The sequence below is a fragment of the Oncorhynchus mykiss genome, chromosome 12 (genome assembly GCF_013265735.2).
Source record: "Oncorhynchus mykiss isolate Arlee chromosome 12, USDA_OmykA_1.1, whole genome shotgun sequence".
Lineage (NCBI taxonomy): Eukaryota > Metazoa > Chordata > Actinopteri > Salmoniformes > Salmonidae > Oncorhynchus > Oncorhynchus mykiss.
Window position 1 is genome coordinate 62,076,190 of NC_048576.1, and position 22,536 is coordinate 62,098,725.

Sequence of the window (22,536 nt, forward strand, 5' to 3'; positions counted from 1 at the left end):
GATAAGACTGTACAAAGTTACACAAACAGTTGGGGTCCGCTAAACAAGCCAGCCTACAGTGCTTAAATAGGTCTATAGGCCAACAGCTCTCTAAACATGTCTGGTCTTGGAAATTAAGATGTTTATTAGCACATGGATAGAAAATACAGAAGCAATCTAAATTTGCACAACCTCTGCAGTTGGGTCAACCTCAAACTGATAAGCTGTACAATAATGTGTGATAAATTTGGTAACACTTTACTGAAGGATAATACACATTTGTCATATGTATAAACTGATTATAATATCTCAGTATCACATAATTGGGGCTATAATGTAATAGGCATAATAGCCAGTTATTATCAGACACGTTGAAATTGAACCTGTTGAAAAATTGCCAGAGAGAAATTACATTACAACCAACCTTTCTGAACGCGAGAAAAACAACCCTCAAAAAATAAAACACGAGGCAAAAAAAAATAACAGCAGCCCTTAAATCAACAACCTGACACAGTACAATGTAACGTTGCCCTTTGAGCCCTCTCCCCATCGATAAGCGGACAGACACCACACAATAATATTATCCAGTGACTATCCATTTATTCATTCACTACTTTACTCTAGTTGTTTTCTTAAGAAATTCAAGTATTTGTTGGGAACACAAGTCAGACTTTTCCTAAAATATCATGACAAAAAAAAAACTTTTTTTTTGGTTTCAAAACATCGGTTTCATATTCAGAACAATCAAAAACACACGTATCAGTTTTTTCTCCCATATTTCTAACACCTACATTCCCAGGTGTAGTCTCTCTCCCGTGCCTATTGATGCACAAACAAAGGATACAGACTTGCTTCCTTTCCTTCAGTAAGGGGTGTACGTCCAAAATGGCACCCTATATAGTGCACTACTTTTGACCAGGACCCTTAAAAGTAGTGCACTAGAAAGGGAATGGGTTGCCATTTGGGACAGATCCTGGCCTGAAGAGAACTGGGCATGTGAAAGCAAATCCCCAACTGAGCTTCTCTCTACTACATTGCTTTAAAACCTGTCTTCTATCAGTGCCAATAAAGGAAAGAAGGAGAGGATGAAAAGCTGCTTTAAACTATTTAACTGCCAGAGGAAGCTCCTCCAATGAGGAAGATGTCCTTATTGGCTTCTACCTCAAGCATAGCTGGGTCATACGCCTTAGGAACTGTAGGAACACATTTTGCATCAAGTTTCTTATTGGACAAGTTCAAGTAGTCCCTCACAGTTTGAGTCTTTTCTTTTCGGTGCCTAGTGAATATGACCCTGCTATAAAAGGCAAACAGAGACGAGAGGACAGTGTGAGGGGGATAGAGAGAAGAAAGGAGGGTGTAAGGGAGAGAGACAGGCCCTGGTGAGCTCTTCTAAAACCCAGCCTGCTTGGACTCTCTACTAAAGACAATAGCCAAGTTGTGAAAACCCCCAAAAACTTTTTAAATGAATCACATCACAAAACAGTCCGAAATAAAACCACATTAAAAAAATAATATTTCCTAAAATCTAATTAACATCACCACAAGGAAGGTTTGTCCATGGCGACAACTCCCATTGCACTGCATCCAAATCCTCTTCCTTTTAAAAAAAAATCATAAATACATACATGCAGGTTTAAGTGAAACATTTTGGCAATCACCATCACCCCCTAGCCTACACTGCCAATAGCACCATCAAGTGGTGGGACAAGGGCCTGACCACTGCCATGACGGCAATGCCAACAAGCACAGTACGGCGTCTTCAGGAGCCTCATTTTAGTTAGTACTAGCTCCAGTCAGAGCTTCAGCGCACAGAGCTTTGCGGTTCCTCTTTGTGGGTAAAATAAAATAAAAATTGAGGCACAATGTTATTGGTGAATAATATCGGTGTGTATTTGCGTGGTCGGGTCCACAGTACTTTGCAACGGAACACCTGAGCCGTGAACTCAACTGGAAATAAACCAATAAAGGAAAACCAAAACACAGCAGCATTTCACCAACACATTTCAACAAGCTGTTCTTCCTGCCACCTGTCCCTCATCCTCCTTCCCTCTCTCCAAGAGGGAGAAAGGAGGCGAGTGACGGAGAGTTTAAGGACAGTGATTTAGTACAAAGGAATGACATCACGTTACAGTACGTAGTAGTTGAGTTGGATCTATGTACACTTTACCCAGTAGACTCTCTCTGGGTTCCCTTTTTGACTCCAACTGTTTGAGGTAATGAGATCATTGAAGTAGAAAACTGCACATTCCCTTAAACTCTACACACGTGAGCACACACACACACCGAAATGGCTGACTACTCAGTACATGGGCACAACATGTGCTCAAGCTCAAACTGCCACTCAGAGAAGCTAAATCAAACAATAAATTAAAATATAAAATAATATGATTTTAAAAACATGGGCGAGGCTCCATCTACCTCGAGTCCCAGAAGCTCCTCCCCTGCTGTGGCCCCACCCAATCAAAGAACCCGGTCAATTTGTTGTCTTGAAAATGGTTTGGTCTTATGGACAAGGGCAGATTGGGAGAGAAGATTCAAAAGTAGCACGGAGCCACGCTCAAGGCCAGAGGTTGCATTTGTAGCGCAGATCTAAGACCAGTTTACCGAAGATATTGAGAATGGGTCCAGTGAAACTATCAAACCAAATCAATAGAATCAATGATTAAAAAGGTAGGGTCATCAATGTGACATTAACATGCCTAAGTCACTGAGCGCACAGGTAAAGAGAGTATGGTATCGCCAGGAGCACGTTGCTTTTCATCATATTGCACGCGGCTGGAATGACTTAACAGAGCAGAACAATTATTCAACATAAATAATAAAACAGCTATTCTTTTGTCTCCGCCATCCACGTTGGAGCACAACACAACCAATCTCAACTCTTCTAGTAATAAATGTTTCCAGTAATTTTCCTCTTCTACCAGTCTTCGCTCTTTCTTTATTCCTTTTTTTAAAATTCAGCAGCACATTTTAGTTTTCAGAAATGCCTATAGGGTTGGTGTCCTCAAGTCTTCCCCCAGTGTCAATAGCAGTTTTCATAGTTGGGAACTGTAGTTTTCATTGAAGGGAAATGTAGTCTTTAATAAAAGTTAGCATTTCCTCTGACAGACACTGTTCTTCTCTCGGAGAGGCTGGCGTACGGTTTCATTCACACCTCCCCTTCATCCAGAGAAACCCAAGCCTCTCTCTATTATAATGGACCAAAGCTTGTCTTGTTCCTTTTATCAAACTGAATTTCCCACGATTCCTCTTGTACATGAACGACACTCCCCTTCATCTCTCCTCCTTCCTGGAGACTTTGGAGGAATGCCACGCAGTAGACCTGAGAGAGATCGAGAAAGATAAACAGAGAGAGATGTAGATAGTACATGGAAAAATAGTATTTTAAGCTGCATGTATGTTAGTTGCGTTCGTCCCTCCCTTGGTTTTCCTCACCTGATGAAGGTCTTGAAGGCAGCACTCTGAGGGTTGATGCACAGCGGCACTCGTTTCCCCTGCTGGTGCTCTGTTATGAAGTGATGGATGAGCTCTGATAGAGCGAGAAGAGATTGCGAGAGCGAGATTGCAACAGGCCATCAATTTCAATAACAAGCTGGGTTGGAAAAAAGACAGAAGAGAAGTGACGAGAAAGAGGAGTAGAGGGAAGAGCACCAGATAGCTCCTACCTTTGCCCTGCCAGACAGAGAGCAGGCTGTTATCGTAGCTGTGGCTGAAGTTGCGGTCGGCAGGCGGTTCAAAGTCCCGCGTGTACACACGCCCGCTGGGCACCGAGTAGCAGCACTGGCACATGCACGTGTGGTAGCGCAGACGACCCTCGTCCAGGTAGGGGTGGGAGAGGGCGTCGCTGCCCGAGATCCGTTTGGCCTGAGTCACACACACATGGAGAGAAAGTTGGTCCCCTCTCTAATCTTGTATTTTCTCCCTTACTGTAGCTAACTACATTTTTCAGCTCTTGCTTGAACATCCCTATAAAAAAAAGAGGAAGCCTTTAGAGTGACGGTTCTCTATAGACTTTTGTCTGTACTCACCGGATCAAACACCAGCATACGACACAACAGGTGCACGGCCTCGTGGGTCGCCCCGTCCGACAGCATGTATAACACAGAGAGTGACGGCTGAGGGGGAAGGTGGGGGGAGAGAGAGATTTCACTTCATGAACTGCTGCACCTAGTTTTAGATAAGGATTGTGGGTAGGGTATACATCCTATCTGGGCCCGGTTTCCCAAAAGCATCTTAAGACTAAGTTCAGGCTAAGTTCACCAATGAACTTAGTCTTTCAAGATGCTTTTGGGAAACTGGGCCATGAGCAGTAATATTTTGGCACCCTTGCACGTTTCTCTATTTCTTCCAAAATATTTTTGGAGGGTATTAACATAAACACGTTCAGCATCTCCTAGCTTGCACGCATAGCCTACAATCCAAGTACAAAAAGTACAAGAAATTAATTTAATATAGCGTACATCACAATAAATCCTTTATTTATTTTAGACAGGTCGAAAGAAACGAAGAAAATGTAGCCTACTTCAGAAGAACAGAATAGCATATTCTGAGTAGGCCCTGGTCTGGCCATGGGCTCGACTAGCTCAGCTCATTTAGCAGACAAGATTTGCTTAGAATTCCGTGGCATTATTTTAAAGTATGAAGAATACAATTGAACATAGCTGAATATTATAGAAAGCTATGAACCCCCCCCCCCCCAAACAATTTCAGAGGGAGTGACACATGCAGCTATTCTGTGTTGAGCAGTTAAAGAAACGGGTGCCCCCTATATATTTAATTTAGAGTTATTTATGCAACTTTTGTTGTTATAAACTTTTAATGGATTACAAATCTAAACATACAGCCTAAGGCTGCATGACGGGACTAATGATGATTTGAAAAAAGTTGCATGAAAAGGCATGAGTTTTCGCAGGCTGCACATACTTCATCAGTCTCTCAATCACAATGTGACAAGCACTTCATAACATTCTGACCCATCAGACCATTCTTCATTTAAATCTGGTCGTTACATATAGCCTACTAATATACACTACATGATCAAAAGTATGTGGACACCTGGTCATCAAAAATCTAAATCCAAAACCATGGGTTTTGGTCCCCCCTTTGCTGCTATAACAGCCTCCACTCTTCTGGGAAGTCTTTTCACTAGATGTTGGAACATTGCTGCAGGGACATGCTTCCATTCAGCCACAAGAGCATTAGTTGAGGTCGGGCACGGATGTTGGGCGATTAGGCCTTGCTCGCAGTCAGCATTCCAATTCATTCCAAAGATGTTTGATGGGGTCGAAGTTCTTCCACACTGATCTCGACAAACCATTTCTGTATAGACCTTGCTTTGTGCACGGGTCATTGTCATGCTGAAACAGGAAAGGGCCTTCCCCAAACTTTTGGAAGCAGAATCGTCTAGAATGTCATTGTATGTTGTAGCGTAAGATTTCCCTTCACTGGAACATGAAAAACACTCCATGACCATTATTCCTCCACCAAACTTTACAGTTGGCACTATGCATTGGGGCAGGTAGCGTTCTCCTGGCATCCGCCAAACCTAGATAAGTCCGCCGGACTGCCAGATGGTGAAGCGTGATTCATCACTCCAGAGTACGCATTTCCACTGCGTAACGAACTGACTTGTTGGAAAGGTGGCATCCTATAACGGTGCTACGTTGAAAGTCACTGAGCACTTCAATAAGGCCATTCTACTGCCAATGTTTTTCTATGGAGATTGTATGGCTGTGTGCTTGATTTTATATACAGTGGGGCAAAAAAGTATTTAGTCAACTACCAATTGTGCAAGTTCTCCCACTTAAAAAGATGAGAGGCCTGTAATTTTCATCATAGGTACATTTCAACTATGACAGACAAAATGAGGGAAAAAAATCCAGAAAATCACATTGTAGGATTTTTTATGAATTTATTTGCAAATTATGGTGGAAAATAAGTATTTGGTCACCTACAAACAAGCAAGATTTCTGGCTCTCACAGACCTGCAACTTCTTCTTTAAGAGGCTCTTCTGTCCTCCACTCGTTACCTGTATTAATGGCACCTGTTTGAACTTGTTATCAGTATAAAAGACACCTGTCCACAACCTCAAACAGTCACACTCCAAACTCCACTATGGCCAAGACCAAAGAGCTGTCAAAGGACACCAGAAACAAAATTGTAGACCTGCACCAGGCTGGGAAGACTGAATCTGCAATAGGTAAGCAGCTTGGTTTGAAGAAATCAACTGTGGGAGCAATTATTAGGAAATGGAAGACATACAAGACCACTGATAATCTCCCTCGATCTGGGGCTCCACGCAAGATCTCACCCCATGGGGGTGATCTCACCCCGTGAATGACCTGCAGAGAGCTGGGACCAAAGTAACAAAGCCTACCATCAGTAACACACTACGCCGCCAGGGACTCAAATCCTGCAGTGCCAGACGTGTCCCCCTGCTTAAGCCAGTACATGTCCAGGCCCGTCTGAAGTTTGCTAGAAAGCATTTGAATGATCCAGAAGAAGATTGGGAGAATGTCATATGGTCAGATGAAACCAAAATATAACTTTTTGGTAAAAACTCAACTCGTCGTGTTTGGAGGACAAAGAATGCTGAGTTGCATACAAAGAACACCATACCTACTGTGAATAATGGGGGTGGAAACATGCTTTGGGGCTGTTTTTCTGCAAAGGGACCAGGATGACTGATCCGTGTAAAGGAAAGAATGAATGGGGCCATGTATCGTGAGATTTGGAGTGAAAACCTCCTTCCATCAGCAAGGGCATTGAAGATGAAACGTGGCTGGGTCTTTCAGCATGACAATGATCCCAAACACACCGCCCGGGCAACGAAGGAGTGGCCTAGCCAGTCTCCAGATCTCAACCCCATAGAAAATCTTTGGAGGGAGTTGAAAGTCCGTGTTGCCCAGCAACAGCCCCAAAACATCACTGCTCTAGAGGAGATCTGCATGGAGGAATGGGCCACAATACCAGCAACAGTGTGTGGAAACCTTGTGAAGACTTACAGAAAACGTTTGACCTCTGTCATTGCCAACAAAGGGTATATAACATAGTATTGAGATAAACTTTTGTTATTGACCAAATACTTATTTTCCACCATAATTTGCAAATAAATTCATAAAAAATCCTACAATGTGATTTTCTGGATTTGTTTCTTCTCATTTTATCTGCCATAGTTGAAATGTACCTATGATGAAAATTACAGGCCTCTCTCATCTTTAAGTGGGAGAACTTGCACAATTGGTGGCTGACTAATTACTTTTTTGCCCCACTGTACCTGTCAGCAACAGCTGGCTGAAATAGCCGAATCTAAGCTAAGCTTTCCCGAAAGTAAATTAAATTAAAATTGCCAAAATTATACAGAGAAATAAATTAAAAATAGGATACTAAAAGCATTGATTTGCCATGCATTGAACGTTATTTTTTGCTAACACTGATTTGAGTTATATTGTTAGCCTAAATTATGACTATGCAATCTATTCATCACATTAGAAATAGTAGGCTCTCTTACATAAGTCTGCAAATGTGATTATGCATGTAATGCTTTTATTATAAAAGGAGCATTTTTATGGGGAAAATGACCTTCCCCAAAGTTAACTCACACGCCGTCTACGTATGCCAGGTAGGCTACACTGCTTGTAAAGCAGATTAAAGTGCGTCATTTTAAGAAGTGAGCAAGAAATATAGCATCACAAGAAAGCTGGAATCCTCTTAAATAGTGGCCAGTCAAAAGTCTTTACACACGCGAATGCGCAACAGCCGGGCTTATAAGAACACTTTTAACTAGGCTCTGTAGACTATGGGCTCTCCAACCGTGTTCCAGGGGTCCTATGCCTAGGCTATAGGCTACATTTGGAGTTATTTGGCCACTTTAGTTGTGATACAAACCTTAAAACATATAGGCCTATGGACTAGGCTACATGGTGTGTGACCATGATTATCATGCACCTGTCGGAACAGAGGCGGGAAAAAATATAAATCAATAATACATGTCATCATATGCACAAATAGCAAATGGAGGACACTTTTCTTGCGGTTCATTTTCATACCAGCCAGGTAGGCTATACTCCTGTTGTAAAGTGAAGCAATGTGCTTAATATTAGGAAAGTTGAAAAAAAAAGGAAAAAAAAGTACTGTAGGCTTAGCCTACAGAAATCTGATGGGAACCTCCCTCGTCGTTTTAACAGGGGCCTTAAAAACTATTTTCTCACGCAATTGCATAGAAATGTTCATGGGCTCTCATGAAGTGTTCGATTTGATTTTTGATTGCATTTGCATTGCCGTCAGAGTGATTAGAATAACAATAAGTGCCAGGCCATTAATAACCGGCAGTTAGCAAGTTCGGTAGGCTACTGATGACAATCAGTGGCATCAGAGCGCAGTTTTGGAGAAGCCTAGATACCGTGACTAAACGGGTCACATGGAATTTGATTGCAGTCATGACTCGTGACCGCAGGTGTGGTGATAATACGGTCACAGTAACAACCCTAGTTGGATGTAAGGTGTTTTCATTTGTAAAATGCAAGCAGTAGGTAGTGAGGAGGAAGTACCGGTTTGTGAGGTCCTCTCAGGATGTGAGCTCTGGCCCCCTCACAGGCAGATGCCATGGCAGAGAGAGGAGGGGTACCCAGGAGATCAGTGATCAGATCCAACTGCGGGGTAGAGGGAGAGAGAAGAGAGAGTGAGGGTGGGAGAGATTTAATTTGACAAATAACCTAAATAAATAAAACGACCATCCACAAGGGCCAAAAAATTAGATACATTATTTGATTATTAATTGTTAGATAAAAGTACAAATTATTGCCCAGACAGATTACACCTTTAGATGGCTTTCCCTCCTTCCTCACTCCCAGGGTTCCCTGCCTCCCACCCCTCTACTAGGTCACAAAATTGTCAGCCGGTGATTGTCAAGCAAATAACTGTCGGTCTCACGGTAATTGACCGTTAATTAACAAACACATTTAGCATCTCCTAGCTTCCACACAAGCCACTGATGCAGATCTTTGGAGCATCTACATTTTAAAATGTTTATAAATCCATGTAATATAGCCTACACCTTAACAATAAATCCATAATTTATTTTAGACCTGTCTAAAGCAGCATGATATTTAGTCTATTTCAGAAGAACAGAATAGCATACTCTTGAGTTGTCCTTATGTTTGGTCCTGATCTGGCTATGCCAAAATGGCTGTAGGCTACACTAGTTCATTTAGCAGACAAAATTTGCTTAGAATTCAGTGGCATTATTTTATATTCTGAAGAAAACAATTGAACAAAGCTGAATAAAATAGAAAGGATATTTTCTCCAAACGATTTGAGGGAGTACCCACACATAAGGCTATTCTGTGTTAAAGCAATATACTCCTGTTTAATTTAGAGTTATTAAATGTAACTTTAGTTCTACAAATGTTGGGCTAAATACACTGCTCAAAAAAATAAAGGGAACACTAAAATAACATCCTAGATCTGAATGAATGAATTATTATAATTAAATACTTTTTTCTTTACATAGTTGAATGTGCTGACAACAAAATCACACAAAAATTAGCAATGGAAATCAAATTTATCAACCCATAGAGGTCTGGATTTGGAGTCACACAAAATTAAAGTGGAAAACCACACTACAGGCTGATCCAACTTTGATGTAATGTCCTTAAAACAAGTCAAAATGAGGCTCAGTAGTGTGTGTGGCCTCCACGTGCCAGTATGACCTCCCTACAACGCCTGGGCATGCTCCTGATGAGGTGGCGGATGGTCTCCTGAGGGATCTCCTCCCAGACCTGGACTAAAGCATCCGCCAACTCCTGGACAGTCTGTGGTGCAACATGGCGCTGGTGGATGGAGCGAGACATGATGTCCCAGATGTGCTCAATTGGATTCAGGTCTGGGGAACGGGCGGGCCAGTCCATAGCATCAATGCCTTCCTCTTGCAGGAACTGCTGACACACTCCAGCCACATGAGGTCTAGCATTGTCTTGCATTAGGAGGAACCCAGGGCCAACCGCACCAGCATATGGTCTCACAAGGGGTCGAGGATCTCATCTCGGTACCTAATGGCAGTCAGGCTACCTCTGGCGAGCACATGGAGCGCTGTGCGGCCCCCCAAAGAAATGCCACCCCACACCATGACTGACCCACCGCCAAACCGGTCATGCTGGAGGATGTTGCAGGCAGCAGAACGTTCTCCACAGCGTCTCCAGACTGTCACATGCTCAGTGTGAACCTGCTTTCATCTGAAGAGCACAGGGCGCCAGTGGCGAATTTGCCAATCTTGGTGTTCTCTGGCAAATGCCAAACGTCCTGCACGGTGTTGGGCTGTAAGCACAACCCCCACCTGTGGACGTCGGGCCCTCATACCACCCTCATGGGGTCTGTTTCTGACCGTTTGAGCAGACACATGCACATTTGTGGCCTGTTGGAGGTCCTTTTGCAGGGCTCTGGCAGTGCTCCTTCTGCTCCTCCTTGCACAAAGGCGGAGGTAGCGGTCCTGCTGCTGGGTTGTTGCCCTCCTAAGGCCTCCTCCACGTCTCCTGATGTACTGGCCTGTCTCCTGGTAGCGCCTCCATGCTCTGGACACTTTGCTGACAGACACAGCAAACCTTCTTGCCACAGCTCGAATTGATGTGCCATCCTGGATGAGCTGCACTACCTGAGCCAGTTGTGTGGGTTGTAGACTCCGTCTCATGTTACCACTAGAGTGAAAGCACCGCCATCATTCAAAAGTGACCAAAACATCAGCCAGGAAGCATAGGAACTGAGAAGTGGTCTGTGGTCCAACTTGCAGAACCACTCCTTTAATGGGGGTGTATTGCTAAATGCCTATAATTTCCACCTGTTGTCTATTCCATTTGCACAACAGCATGTGAAATTTATTGTCAATCAGTGTTTCTTCCTAAAGTGGACAGTTTGATTTCACAGAAGTGTGATTGACTTGGAGTTACATTGTGTTGTTTAAGTGTTCCCTTTATTTTTTTGAGCAGTGTATTTAGATTTTTAATACATTGCAAGGCTGCATGATGCAAATAATGATGATTTGAAAAAAAGTTGCTAGAAAAAAGGAATGAGCTCCATTGTTTTTTCTGCAGGCTATACACACACTTCATCAGTCTCTCATTCACAATTTGATAAGCATTTAATAATGCCTCAAATTTCACGGTGGTGTCCCCTTTGTTTGGCTGTAATACACCCTAAAAAAATCCATGCCTGTAGCGGCCAGTGGCCATTGTGCCCTTGGCCCGGAGTGCAGCGTTGTGCCCTTCTCCCGGAATGCTACGTTGTGCCCTTCTCCCGGAGTGCTACGTTGTGCCCTTCTCCCGGAGTGCTACTTGCACCGATGCACCTCTCACTCACATTGCTAGCACTGAGACGGCACTTGTGAAGGTGGTAAATTACATTTTAATGGCATCGGACCGAGGCTCTGCATCTGTCCTCGTGCTCCTAGACCTTAGTGCTGCTTTTGATACCATCGATCACCACATTCTTTTGGAGAGATTGGAAACCCAAATTGGTCTACACGGACAAGTTCTGGCCTGGTTTAGATCTTATCTGTCGGAAAGATATCAGTTTGTCTCTGTGAATGGTTTGTCCTCTGACAAATCAACTGTAAATTTCGGTGTTCCTCAAGGTTCCGTTTTAGGACCACTATTGTTTTCACTATATATTTTACCTCTTGGGGATGTTATTCGAAAACATAATGTTAACTTTCACTGCTATGCGGATGACACACAGCTGTACATTTCAATGAAACATGGTGAAGCCCCAAAATTGCTCTTGCTAGAAGAATGTGTTTCAGACATAAGGAAGTGGATGGCTGCAAACTTTCTACTTTTAAACTCGGACAATGCTTGTTCTAGGTCCCAAGAAACAAAGAGATCTTCTGTTGAATCTGACAATTAATCTTAATGGTTGTACAGTCGTCTCAAATAAAACTGTGAAGGACCTCGGCGTTACTCTGGACCCTGATCTCTCTTTTGAAGAACATATCAAGACCATTTCAAGGACAGCTTTTTTCCATCTACGTAACATTGCAAAAATCAGAAACTTTCTGTCCAAAAATGATGCAGAAAAATTAATCCATGCTTGTCACTTCTAGGTTAGACTACTGCAATGCTCTACTTTCCGGCTACCCGGATAAAGCACTAAATAAACTTCAGTTAGTGCTAAATACGGCTGCTAGAATCCTGACTAGAACCAAAAAATTACTCCAGTGCTAGCCTCTCTACACTGGCTTCCTATCAAAGCAAGGGCTGATTTCAAGGTTTTACTGCTAACCTACAAAGCATTACATGGGCTTGCTCCTACCTATCTCTCTGATTTGGTCCTGCCGTACATACCTACACGTACGCTACAGTCACAAGACGCAGGCCTCCTAATTGTCCCTAGAATTTCTAAGCAAACAGCTGGAGGCAGGGCTTTCTCCTATAGAGCTCCATTTTTATGGAACGGTCTGCCTACCCATGTCAGAGACGCAAACTCGGTCTCAACCTTTAAGTCTTTACTGAAGACTCATCTCTTCAGTGGGTCATATGATTGAGTGTAGTCTGGCCCAGGAGTGGGAAGGTGAACGGAAAGGCTCTGGCGCAACGAACCGCCCTTGCTGTCTCTGCCTGGCCGGTTCCCCTCTTCCCACTGGGATTCTCTGCCTCTAACCCTATTACAGGGGCTGAGTCACTGGCTTACTGGGGCTATCTCATGCCGTCCCTGGAGGGGGTGCGTCACCTGAGTGGGTTGATTCACTGATGTGGTCATCCTGTCTGGGTTGGCACCCCCCTCCCCCCCTTGGGTTGTGCCGTGGCGGAGGTCTTTGTGGGCTATACTCAGCCTTGTCTCAGGATGGTAAGTTGGTGGTTGAAGATATCCCTCTAGAGGTGTGGGGGCTGTGCTTTGGCAAAGTGGGTGGGGTTATATCCTTCCTGTTTGGCCCTGTCCGGGGGTGTCCTCGGATGGGGCCACAGTGTCTCCTGACCCCTCCTGTCTCAGCCTCCAGTATTTATGCTGCAGTAGTTTATGTGTCGTGGGGCTAGGGTCAGTTTGTTATATCTGGAGTACTTCTCCTGTCCTATTCGGTGTCCTGTGTGAATCTAAGTGTGCGTTCTCTAATTCTCTCCTTCTCTCTTTCTTTCTCTCTCTCGGAGGACCTGAGCCCTAGGACCATGCACCAGGACTACCTGACATGATGACTCCTTGCTGTCCCCAGTCCACCTGGCCGTGTTGCTGCTCCAGTTTCAACTGTTCTGCCTTATTATTATTCGACCATGCTGGTCATTTATGAACATTTGAACATCTTGGCCATGTTCTGTTATAATCTCCACCCGGCACAGCCAGAAGAGGACTGGCCACCCCACATAGCCTGGTTCCTCTAGGTTTATTCCTAGGTTTTGGCCTTTCTAGGGAGTTTTTCCTAGCCACCGTGCTTCTACACCTGCATTGCTTGCTGTTTGGGGTTTTAGGCTGGGTTTCTGTACAGCACTTTGAGATATCAGCTGATGTACGAAGGGCTATATAAATACATTTGATTTGATTGCTCTCCATCACGTGATCGGGTCTTTCTCACAGGCTACAAGTGAAGACCAACACATCGGGGATGCAACTGCGTGTCCTTATTAAATTCTGAGGTGCATATTAACGATATTGGAAGAACTGTCCACATTAACTTTTCATCAGCCAATAAGATGAGTAGCCCTAACGAACAGCAAAAGCACTAGCTTATGCCAATCTGCTATACCCCATAGTACAAAACTATTCTTATTCGTGCGAGAAATACATAAAAATAATAATGTTTTACTCAATGTGGCTGACACAACAGATCAGAACGTTTAGCTTAAAATGTTGATAAACTATTAGGCAATTTCTTCACATTATAAGCACAGGAATACGCACACGGCAGTAGGCTATAAGCACGAATGGACCATTAGCGGGAAAACACCATTCTCAAAAGTAACCGCAAATGCGATTATGCATGTAATGCTTTCATGTATGCCACTTAGGCTCCACACCCCTTGTAAAAACAAATAAATGTGCTTAATTTTAAGAAGTTATTTAGCCACTTCAGTTGTGATACAAACCTTATCAAAACATATAGGCCTATGGGTTAGGCTCCATGAGGTGTGCGACTAGGATTCGAAAAAGTCGCATCATTCACAAGTGATAATATATAATTCACAAGTGATAATAATATTGTCACCCATCAGACTATTCTTAATTAAATCTGGTCTTTACATATATTAAATAATATACAGTACCCGTCAAAAGTTTGGACACCTACTCATTAAAGAGTTTCTTTATTTTTACTATTTTCTACATCGTAGAACAATAGTGAAGACATCAAAACTATGAAATAATAATGTAGGAACCAAAAAAGTGATAAAATGTTTAAATATATATTTTATATATGAGATTCTTCAAAGTAGCCACCCTAGGCCTTGACAGCTTTGCACACTCTTGGCATTCTCTCTACCAGCTTCATGAGGTAGTCATTACTTTAACTTCTTGGCGCACCCAACCCGTTAAGCGAGATCATTTGTCGTCAACATCCGCTGAATTCCAGAGCGCCAAATTCAAATTAAATGACTAAAATATTTAATTTTCATGAAATCACAATTGCAATATAGCAAAACACACCTTTGCTTGTTGTTAATCCGCCTGGCGTGTCAGATTTCAAAAAAGCTTTACAGCAAAAGCTATCCAAGTGTTTATGTTAGGACATCTCTCTCAGCAGACAAAACATTACAAACAGCTAGCAGCAAAGTAGATTGGTCACGAAAGTCAGAAAGGTCAGAAAAGCAATAAAATAAATCGCTTACCTTTGATTATTTTCAGATATTTGCACTCACGAGGCTCCCAGTTACACAATAAATGTTCCTTTTGTTTGATAAATATGATTTTTATATCCAAAAACCTCCATTTGGTTGGCGCTTTATGTTCAGAAATCCACAGGCTCGAGCGGTCACGACGGGGCAGACGAAAATTCCAAATAGTATCCATAAAGTTCGTAGAAACATGTCAAACATTTTTTATAATCAATCCTCAGGTTGTTTTTATAATAAATAATCAATAATATTTCAACCGGACCGTAGCTTTTTCCAATAGGAGAGAGAGAAAATGTCTGCTCCAAGCTGTTGCGCATGCAAAACTCTGCTGGCACCCAGCCATCCACTGACGCGATGTGATCGTTCTCGCTGATTTTTCAGAATAAAAGCCTGAAACTATGTCTAAAGACGGTTCACACCATGTGGAAGCCAAAGAGAAACGATTCTGGTTGATATCCCTTTAAAATGGAGGTACGGCATGCAATGGAACAGGGGGATTCGTTTCTCTTAGGCACTTCCTTGTTGGATTTTCTTCAGGTTTTCCCCTGCGATATCAGTTCTGTTATACTCAGACAATAATTTGACAGTTTTGGAAACTTTAGAGTGTTTTCTATCCAAATCTGACAATATATGCATATTCTAGATTCTGGGCCTGAAAAATAGGTAGTTTCATTTGGGTACGTTTTTCATCCAAACATCAAAATACTGCCCCCTACACTCAACAGGTTAAGACATGAAGATCAGTCAATCCAGAAAATGTCAAGAACTTTGTAAGTTTCTTCAAGTGCAGTTGAAAAAAACCATCAAGCGCTATGATGAAACTGGCTCTCATGAGGACCGCCACAGGAATGGAAGACCCAGAGTTACCTCTGCTGCAGAGGATAAGTTCATTAGGAGTTACCAGCCTCAGAAATTGCAGCCCAAATAAATGCTTCAGAGTTCAAGTAACAGACACAGCTCAACATCAACTGTTCAGTGGAGACTGCGTGAATCAGGCCTTCATGGTCAAATTGCTGCAAAGAAACCACTACTAAAGCATGAGGAATGCTTTTTTATTGAATACCAAGTGTGCAAAGCTGTCAACAAGGCAAAGGGTGGCTACTTTGAAGAATATAAAATATATTTTTGATTTGTTTAACACTTTTTGGGTTACTACATGATTCCATACGTGTTATGTCATTGTTTCGATGTCTTATTATTCTACAATGTAGAAAATAGTAAAAAATAAAGAAAAACCCTGGAATGAGTAGGTGAGTGGAAACTTCTGATTGGTACGGTTTGTATCGAAACAGGGGCAGAAATACATGTCATCTATGCACTTAAATAGCGAATGGCGGACACTTTTCCTGTGGTTCATTTTCATGCCAGCCAAAGATAAGCAATTGGCTTAATATTAGGAAAGTTGAGAAATAAATAGCTCATGGGAGCTCATGGGCTCTCATGAAGTGTTTGAATAGATTTTCGATTACATTGGCATTGATGCCAGAGTGATTAGAGGGACAATAGAGTGCTGAGTACCAGGCAGTTAGCAAGTTTGGTAGGCTACTAATGACCATCAACAGCATCAGAGCTTGGAGAAGCCTAACTACCGTGATCAAACGGTCACATTGAATTCGACTGCCTTCATGACTCGTGACCGCCGATGTGGCGGTAATACGGTTACCGCAACAGCCCTACCCTCTCTACCTGTTGTATGGGGCTCTGGGCCTGGAACAGGATGCGTCGACCCAGTAGTTCGGCGAAGATGCAGCCCACCGACCAGACGTCTATGGCAGAGCCATAATGGCGGCTGCCCATCAGCACCTCAGGAGCCCGGTAGTACTGAGTCACCACCTCCTGGGTCATGTGACGAGACTGGTCCGGCTCCTCCACACGTGCCAGCCCAAAGTCACAGATCTGAGAGAGGGAGAGGGAAGGAGAGAGAGAGAGACAGAGGTGAGTGGAAGAGGGGGAATATAGTTACATGATAATAACATACACCGAGTATACAAAACATTAAGAACACCTGCTCTTTGACATGACAAAGCATGTGAAAGCTACCTTTTTGATGTCACTTGTTAAATCCACTTCAAATCAGTGTAAATGGAGATTTTTTTTAAAGCCTTGAGACAATTGAGACGGATTGTGTGTGTGTGCCATTCAGAGGCTGAATAATGGGCAAGACAAAAGATTGAAATGCTTCTGAACAGGCTATGGTAGTAGGTGCCAGGTGGAACAGTTTCAGTGTCAAGAACTGCAAAGCGGCTGGGTTTTTCACACTCAACAGTTTCCCATGTGTGTCAAGAATGGTCGACCACCCTAAGGACATCCAGCCAACTAGACAACTGTGGGAAGCATTGGAGTCAACATGGGCCAGCATCCCTGTGGAATGCATTCAACACCTTGTAGAGTTGGTAGGCTACTAATGACCATCAAGGCTGTTCTGAGGGCAAAAGGTGTGGGGGGCAACTCAATATTAGGAAGGTGTTTGTAATGTTTGGTATACCCAGTGTAGGTTGACCACTGTAAGTACAGCATAATACACTTGTGTGTTTGTGAAAAGGTGTAGATTATATTCTTCAGCCCATATTGATCTCTACTAGGTCATTTTTTTCTGTGCCTGGCATCATGCTTTTTTTGTCATGTCTTTTGCGGAAGTTCAGACACACAGATTCACATTCATACATGCAGACACACGCCTAAACAAACGTGTACACACACAGTTACCTTGAGCAGGCAATTGCTGTTGACTAACAGGTTCCCAGGTTTGATGTCCCTGTGCAGGATGCTAGCAGAATGCAGGTACTTCAGCCCTGAGTGAAGGAGAATCACTGTTACTCATAACAGTCCAAATATAGCCCCTAGCCAATTCCCCTTCAGTGTTTGCAGTCAATGACAACATGAATCCGTCAATATGGCTCCATCACATGAAACAAGCTGGCTCCTTTAACCCTGCAAACCAAGAAAGGATAGGGGGGAAAACTCACAAATGGGTTGTTTTTAGGCTCAGCAGTCCAACTTTAACCTTGACTTCCAACTCCATTCCAACACAGCGCCTTTCCCTACTCCTCCCTCCGTCCCACTCACCTCTGAGGATCTGGTAGAGGAACACTTTGATGTGGTCGGTGGTGAGGGGCTGGGGAGACACGATGACTTTGTGGAGGTCACTCTGCATCAGCTCAGTGATCACGTAGCTAGTCAGGCATTGCCCGTGGTCAAGGAAACAGACATCTATTGGATGTGGCTGGAGCACATAGATGGAGTATTAAGCTTTCTTCTATCTATAGTCAAGTTAAATGTAGCTATCTATCATAACACATGACTATCCCTAACGGTATCATCTCGGTTGAGGTTTATCTTGATGTAGAATGTATTATGTAGATTCAGACTGTTTTGAAAGGAGGAGGACATGATAATACATAGAGAAACTGGGACAGAGAAAGTGCACGAGTGAACAATGGCTGACACATAACAGTCATGTGTGCAAGTGTGTGTGTGCACGTGAACTTGCATGTGAAGGATACATTTCCTCGAAGCAGTCGATCTGCGGAGGCTGCAGAATGTCCAGCGCTGACAACACCTGTAAACACACATCATCATCATCCTTCTCGTTGTTTTAATGATTAGAGCTCTAAAAGACAAAACAGACAGGTGAACGGTTAAAAGCAGTGAGTGGCCATCCTATCTTTGGCCGTCATTTCGTGTTCATTTTCTGATGATTGTACACGTTGAATCGCCACTGCTTGTCAACACTCAGCAAGTGATCTAGCGTCCACAGCCGACATTTGATATGGCACTTCTCGTCCTTAAGTGTCTAAACTATAACAAACCTCTAACTTCACAGTGCTATTTGTCAAGCTAGCCTCTGTATGGACACATATCAATGAGCAGTGGGGAGATGCGTCGCCATGTCTTATGCCTCTATTATGGATGCAATACTGTATGAAAATGTCTCAAAATGGCACCTTACCCCAGTCCAAAGTATAGGAAATAGGATGCCATTTAGGATGCATCCTGTATGTGTTGTGCAGTCCTGTGTATAGATGTTAGAGGTCGACCGATTAATCGGAATGGCCGATTAATTAGGGCGGATTTCAAGGGCCGACACCAATTTTGCCGATTCAGCAAAAAAAAAAAAAAAATTAAAAACAACTTTATTTAACGAGGCAAGTCAGTTAAGACCACATTCTTATTTTCAATGACGGCCTAGGAACAGTGGGTTAACGCCTGGTTCAGGGGCAGAACGACAGATTTTTACCTTGTCAGCTCAGGGATTCAATCTTGCAACCTTACGGTTAACTAGTCCAACGCTCTAACCACCTGCCTCACGAGGAGCCTGCCTGTTATGCGAATGCAGTAAGAAGCAAAGGTAAGTTGCTAGCTAGCATTAAAATTATCTCATAAAAAACAATCAATCATAATCACTAGTTTTAACTACACACGGTTGATGATATTACTAGTTTATCTAGCGTGTCCTGCGTTGCATATAATCAATGCGGTGCTCATACGCAAAAAAGGACTGTCGTTGCTCCAACGTGTACCTAACCATAAACATCAATGCCTTTCTTAAAATCAATACACAGAAGTATATATTTTTAAACCTGCATATTTAGCTAAAAGAAAGGTTAGCAGGCAATATTAACCAGGTGAAATTGTGTCACTTGTCTTGCGTTCATTTCACGCAGAGTCAGGGTATATGCAACAGTTTGGGCCGCCTGGCTCATTGCGAACTAATTTGCCAGAATTTTACGTAATTATGACACAACATTGAAGGTTGTGCAATGTAACAGCAATATTTAGACTTAGGGATGCCATCCGTTAGATAAAATACGGAACAGTTCCGTATTTCACTGAAAGAATAAACGTTTTGTTTTCGAAATGATAGTTTCCGGATTCGACCATATTAATGACCCTTGGCTCGTATTTCTGTGTGTTATGTTATCATTAAGTCTATGATTTGATAGAGCAGTCTGACTGAGCGAAGGTAGGCACCAGCAGGCTCGTAAGCATTCATTCAAACAGCACTTTCGTGCTTTTTGCCAGCAGCTCTTCGCAATGCTTCAAGCATTGCGCTGTTTATGACTTCAAGCCTATCAACTCCCGAGATTAGGCTGGTGTAACCGATGTGAAATGGCTAGCTAGTTAGCGGAGTGCGCGCTAATAGCGTTTCAAACGTCACTCGCTCTGAGACTTGAGAGTAGTTGTTCCCCTTGCTCTGCATGGGTAACGCTGCTTCTGGGGTGGCTGTTGTCGATGTGTTCCTGGTTCGAGCCCAGGTAGGAACGAGGAGAGGGACAGAAGCTATACTGTTACACTGGCAATACTAAAGTGCCTATAAGAACATCCAATAGTCAAAGGTATATGAAATACAAATCGTATAGAGAGAAATAGTCCTATAATTCCTATAATAACTACAACCTAAAACTTCTTGCCTGGGAATATTGAAGACTCATGTTAAAAGGAACCACCAGCGTTCATATGTTCTCATGTTCTGAGCAAGGACCTTACATGGCACATATTGCACTTTTACTTTCTTCTCCAACACTTTGTATTTGCATTATTTAAACCAAATTGAACATATTTCATTATTTATGAGGCTAAATTTATTTTATTGATGTATTATATTAGTTAGTTAAAATAGTTAAAATAAGTGTTCATTCAGTATTGTTGTAATTGTCATTATTACAAATAAATAAATAAATAAAATAAATAAAATATTTGTAAGATCGGCCGATTAATCGGTATCAGCTTTTTTTGGTCCTCCAATAAATCAGTATTGGCGTTACAATCATAAATCGGGCGACCTCTAATAGATGTATTGCTATCCATTCTTACGTTGTCGTGTTTGAAGAAGCAGAGCATCCTCAGCTCTCTGAAGACCCTCTTACAGGAGACTAGGTTCTGGAAGACATTGGGCATCTTCTTCAGGGCTACCTTACGCCCGTCACGAGGGTCTGTCACTGACCTGCAGGGGCAAGATGGAGGGGTCTGTTTGCACTGGTCACCAATGGCGGGGACACGTGCATGCGCACACACAGCATGTCTATTTTATTCCCCTGTTAGATACACACCCTTTTTGGATGGGTGGAAATCAGTGGAAATCAGTCTTCATTCTTATTTGAAATGGCCCAACTTACCAGACCACACCAAATGCGCCATAACCGATAGGTCGATCAGGCTCCATCTCAGCAGGGCTTGGCACTTCACTGGCAGGACTACTGTGAGGCTGTGGTACAGCGGCCCCACCACCGGTGCTTCCCCCAAGAGACGTCGGGTGTCGAGGCGTCCCCGCAGGGGCAGTGGGTCCAGTTAGACTTGGAGTTGCACTGAGGCCCGTGGAAGTGGATCCAGTTGAGGTGTTGACGCAAAAATACTTGTTATGCCCCAACTCAGATCCGGGGAACAGGTTACCACATACTGTCTGCTGCAGGCCTGTACCATGGAATGCCATTCTATTTCAAACCCCTATCAGAAGGGTTCGTTTGGGAGCTATGTCTAATACTGTACTCGCTTTGAGCGTTGCATGCATTACATATACATGAACCGAGAGCTTGACTTCAGTATTCTATGCAGGCATGGTTGTGACTCTGTTCCTTGCTTGTAGAACATGCAACAGAGAATGTAAACCATGTCTAATATGGCTAGCAGCTATCTTGTTAGCTATTTAATAACATTAGCAGTGTTATTTAGCTTGCTATTAGACTATTGTCGTGGAATCACCATTATTGGCTTTAGTGAGGTAGGTAACGTTAGGTCACGACAGAAAACCAAAAGTATAACGTCAGCAGTGTGATCGAAAACACTGTCGGGTCCAGAAATTCCTGAGGTATATCGACACAAACGCTATCTAATTGACCAGCGATCACATAATCAATCAACCAGTCTGGCTGGAGAAAGCAATGCCCATCACTGTTAATACATTTGTGCTTTCTGTTTTGTGGCCTAATTTTACGATGAGTAAGAAGTCTCCCCTTATCTAACAATGCTATGTTACATTACCTGGCTACCAGCTCGCACTACATTAGTTTATTGCCCCGGGCTCAGATAGTTAACATCAACCAGACAAAGGTTGCTAACGAGCTAGCTAAACCGAAAAGTACACACACCTGTATTTGCATACACTAGCTTATGTTAAAGCTAACCAGTTTCAGGGGTAGCTAAATACATTTTTTTTAAAGGTAGCAAACACCAGGTTCTTCCAGCTCGAGTTGTCGGTCAATGAAATTCAGATTTGTAGAACGTTAACTAGCTGGCATTAGACCGAATGCTAACCAGCTGTTCCATGGCCCATATAAGACAGCCGGGTATTAGGCTAGCAGACTTTCGTGACCTATATATTTGCTTTGACCAAAAAACACTTTCAGTAGACGAAACGAAATGAACGAAAAACCAACCCGCGTGGTTCGCAGCGCGAAGAAGTCCTCTTTTGATTTTACACAACGAAAGTCAGTTTTGCATCACTAACGTTAGCGGAATAACGTTAGCCGGGGTTGCCAGCTAGCTAAATTGCTAACAAGCTAGCCCTATCATACCCACTGATAGAAAATGAAAAGTGCCAAGAGAGATTAAACCAGCTACTGTGTGATATAATTTCATCGCTCTTCTCTATGTCATCTGCTAACCATTTCTTCCGAATGATCCCTTTCTTTCTTGGAAATCAGCTGTTTGAAGTAGTGGAATAGTGAGTAGGAGGAGTTGGGGTGGGGGGGGGGGGGGGGGGGGTGGAGGATAGCAAAGGACAGGAGAAAAGGTGGGGGAGGGTTAGACCAC

The 22,536-nt window shown here is 43.0% G+C and overlaps 1 protein-coding gene across 1 annotated transcript; it reads right to left on the reverse strand.

Annotated features, from left to right (window-relative positions):
• Positions 1–101: 101 nt before the first annotated feature.
• On the reverse strand, positions 102–22,461 carry LOC110537929 (serine/threonine-protein kinase NLK2). Its single transcript, XM_021624401.2, has 11 exons — positions 20,904–22,461; positions 20,602–20,731; positions 18,291–18,346; positions 17,854–17,960; positions 17,494–17,579; positions 16,474–16,683; positions 8,530–8,631; positions 4,008–4,094; positions 3,645–3,843; positions 3,415–3,508; positions 102–3,301 (listed from the first exon to the last, which is right to left on the reverse strand). The coding sequence occupies exons 1-11, from the start codon at positions 21,215–21,217 to the stop codon at positions 3,253–3,255; spliced, it is 1,434 nt and encodes a 477-aa protein (XP_021480076.1). The 5' UTR covers positions 21,218–22,461; the 3' UTR covers positions 102–3,252.
• Positions 22,462–22,536: the final 75 nt, after the last annotated feature.

Coding starts and splice junctions, on each gene's coding strand:
- LOC110537929 (XM_021624401.2), bottom strand. CDS start 21,217: ATGGCATTCCATGGTACAGGCCTGCAGCAGACAGTATGTGGTAACCTG. Junction 18,347..20,601: donor GCTTCTTCAAACACGACAAC/GTAAGAATGGAT, acceptor GTGTGTTTACAG/GTGTTGTCAGCGCTGGACAT. Junction 3,302..3,414: donor GCCTTCAAGACCTTCATCAG/GTGAGGAAAACC, acceptor GATCTCTCTCAG/GTCTACTGCGTGGCATTCCT.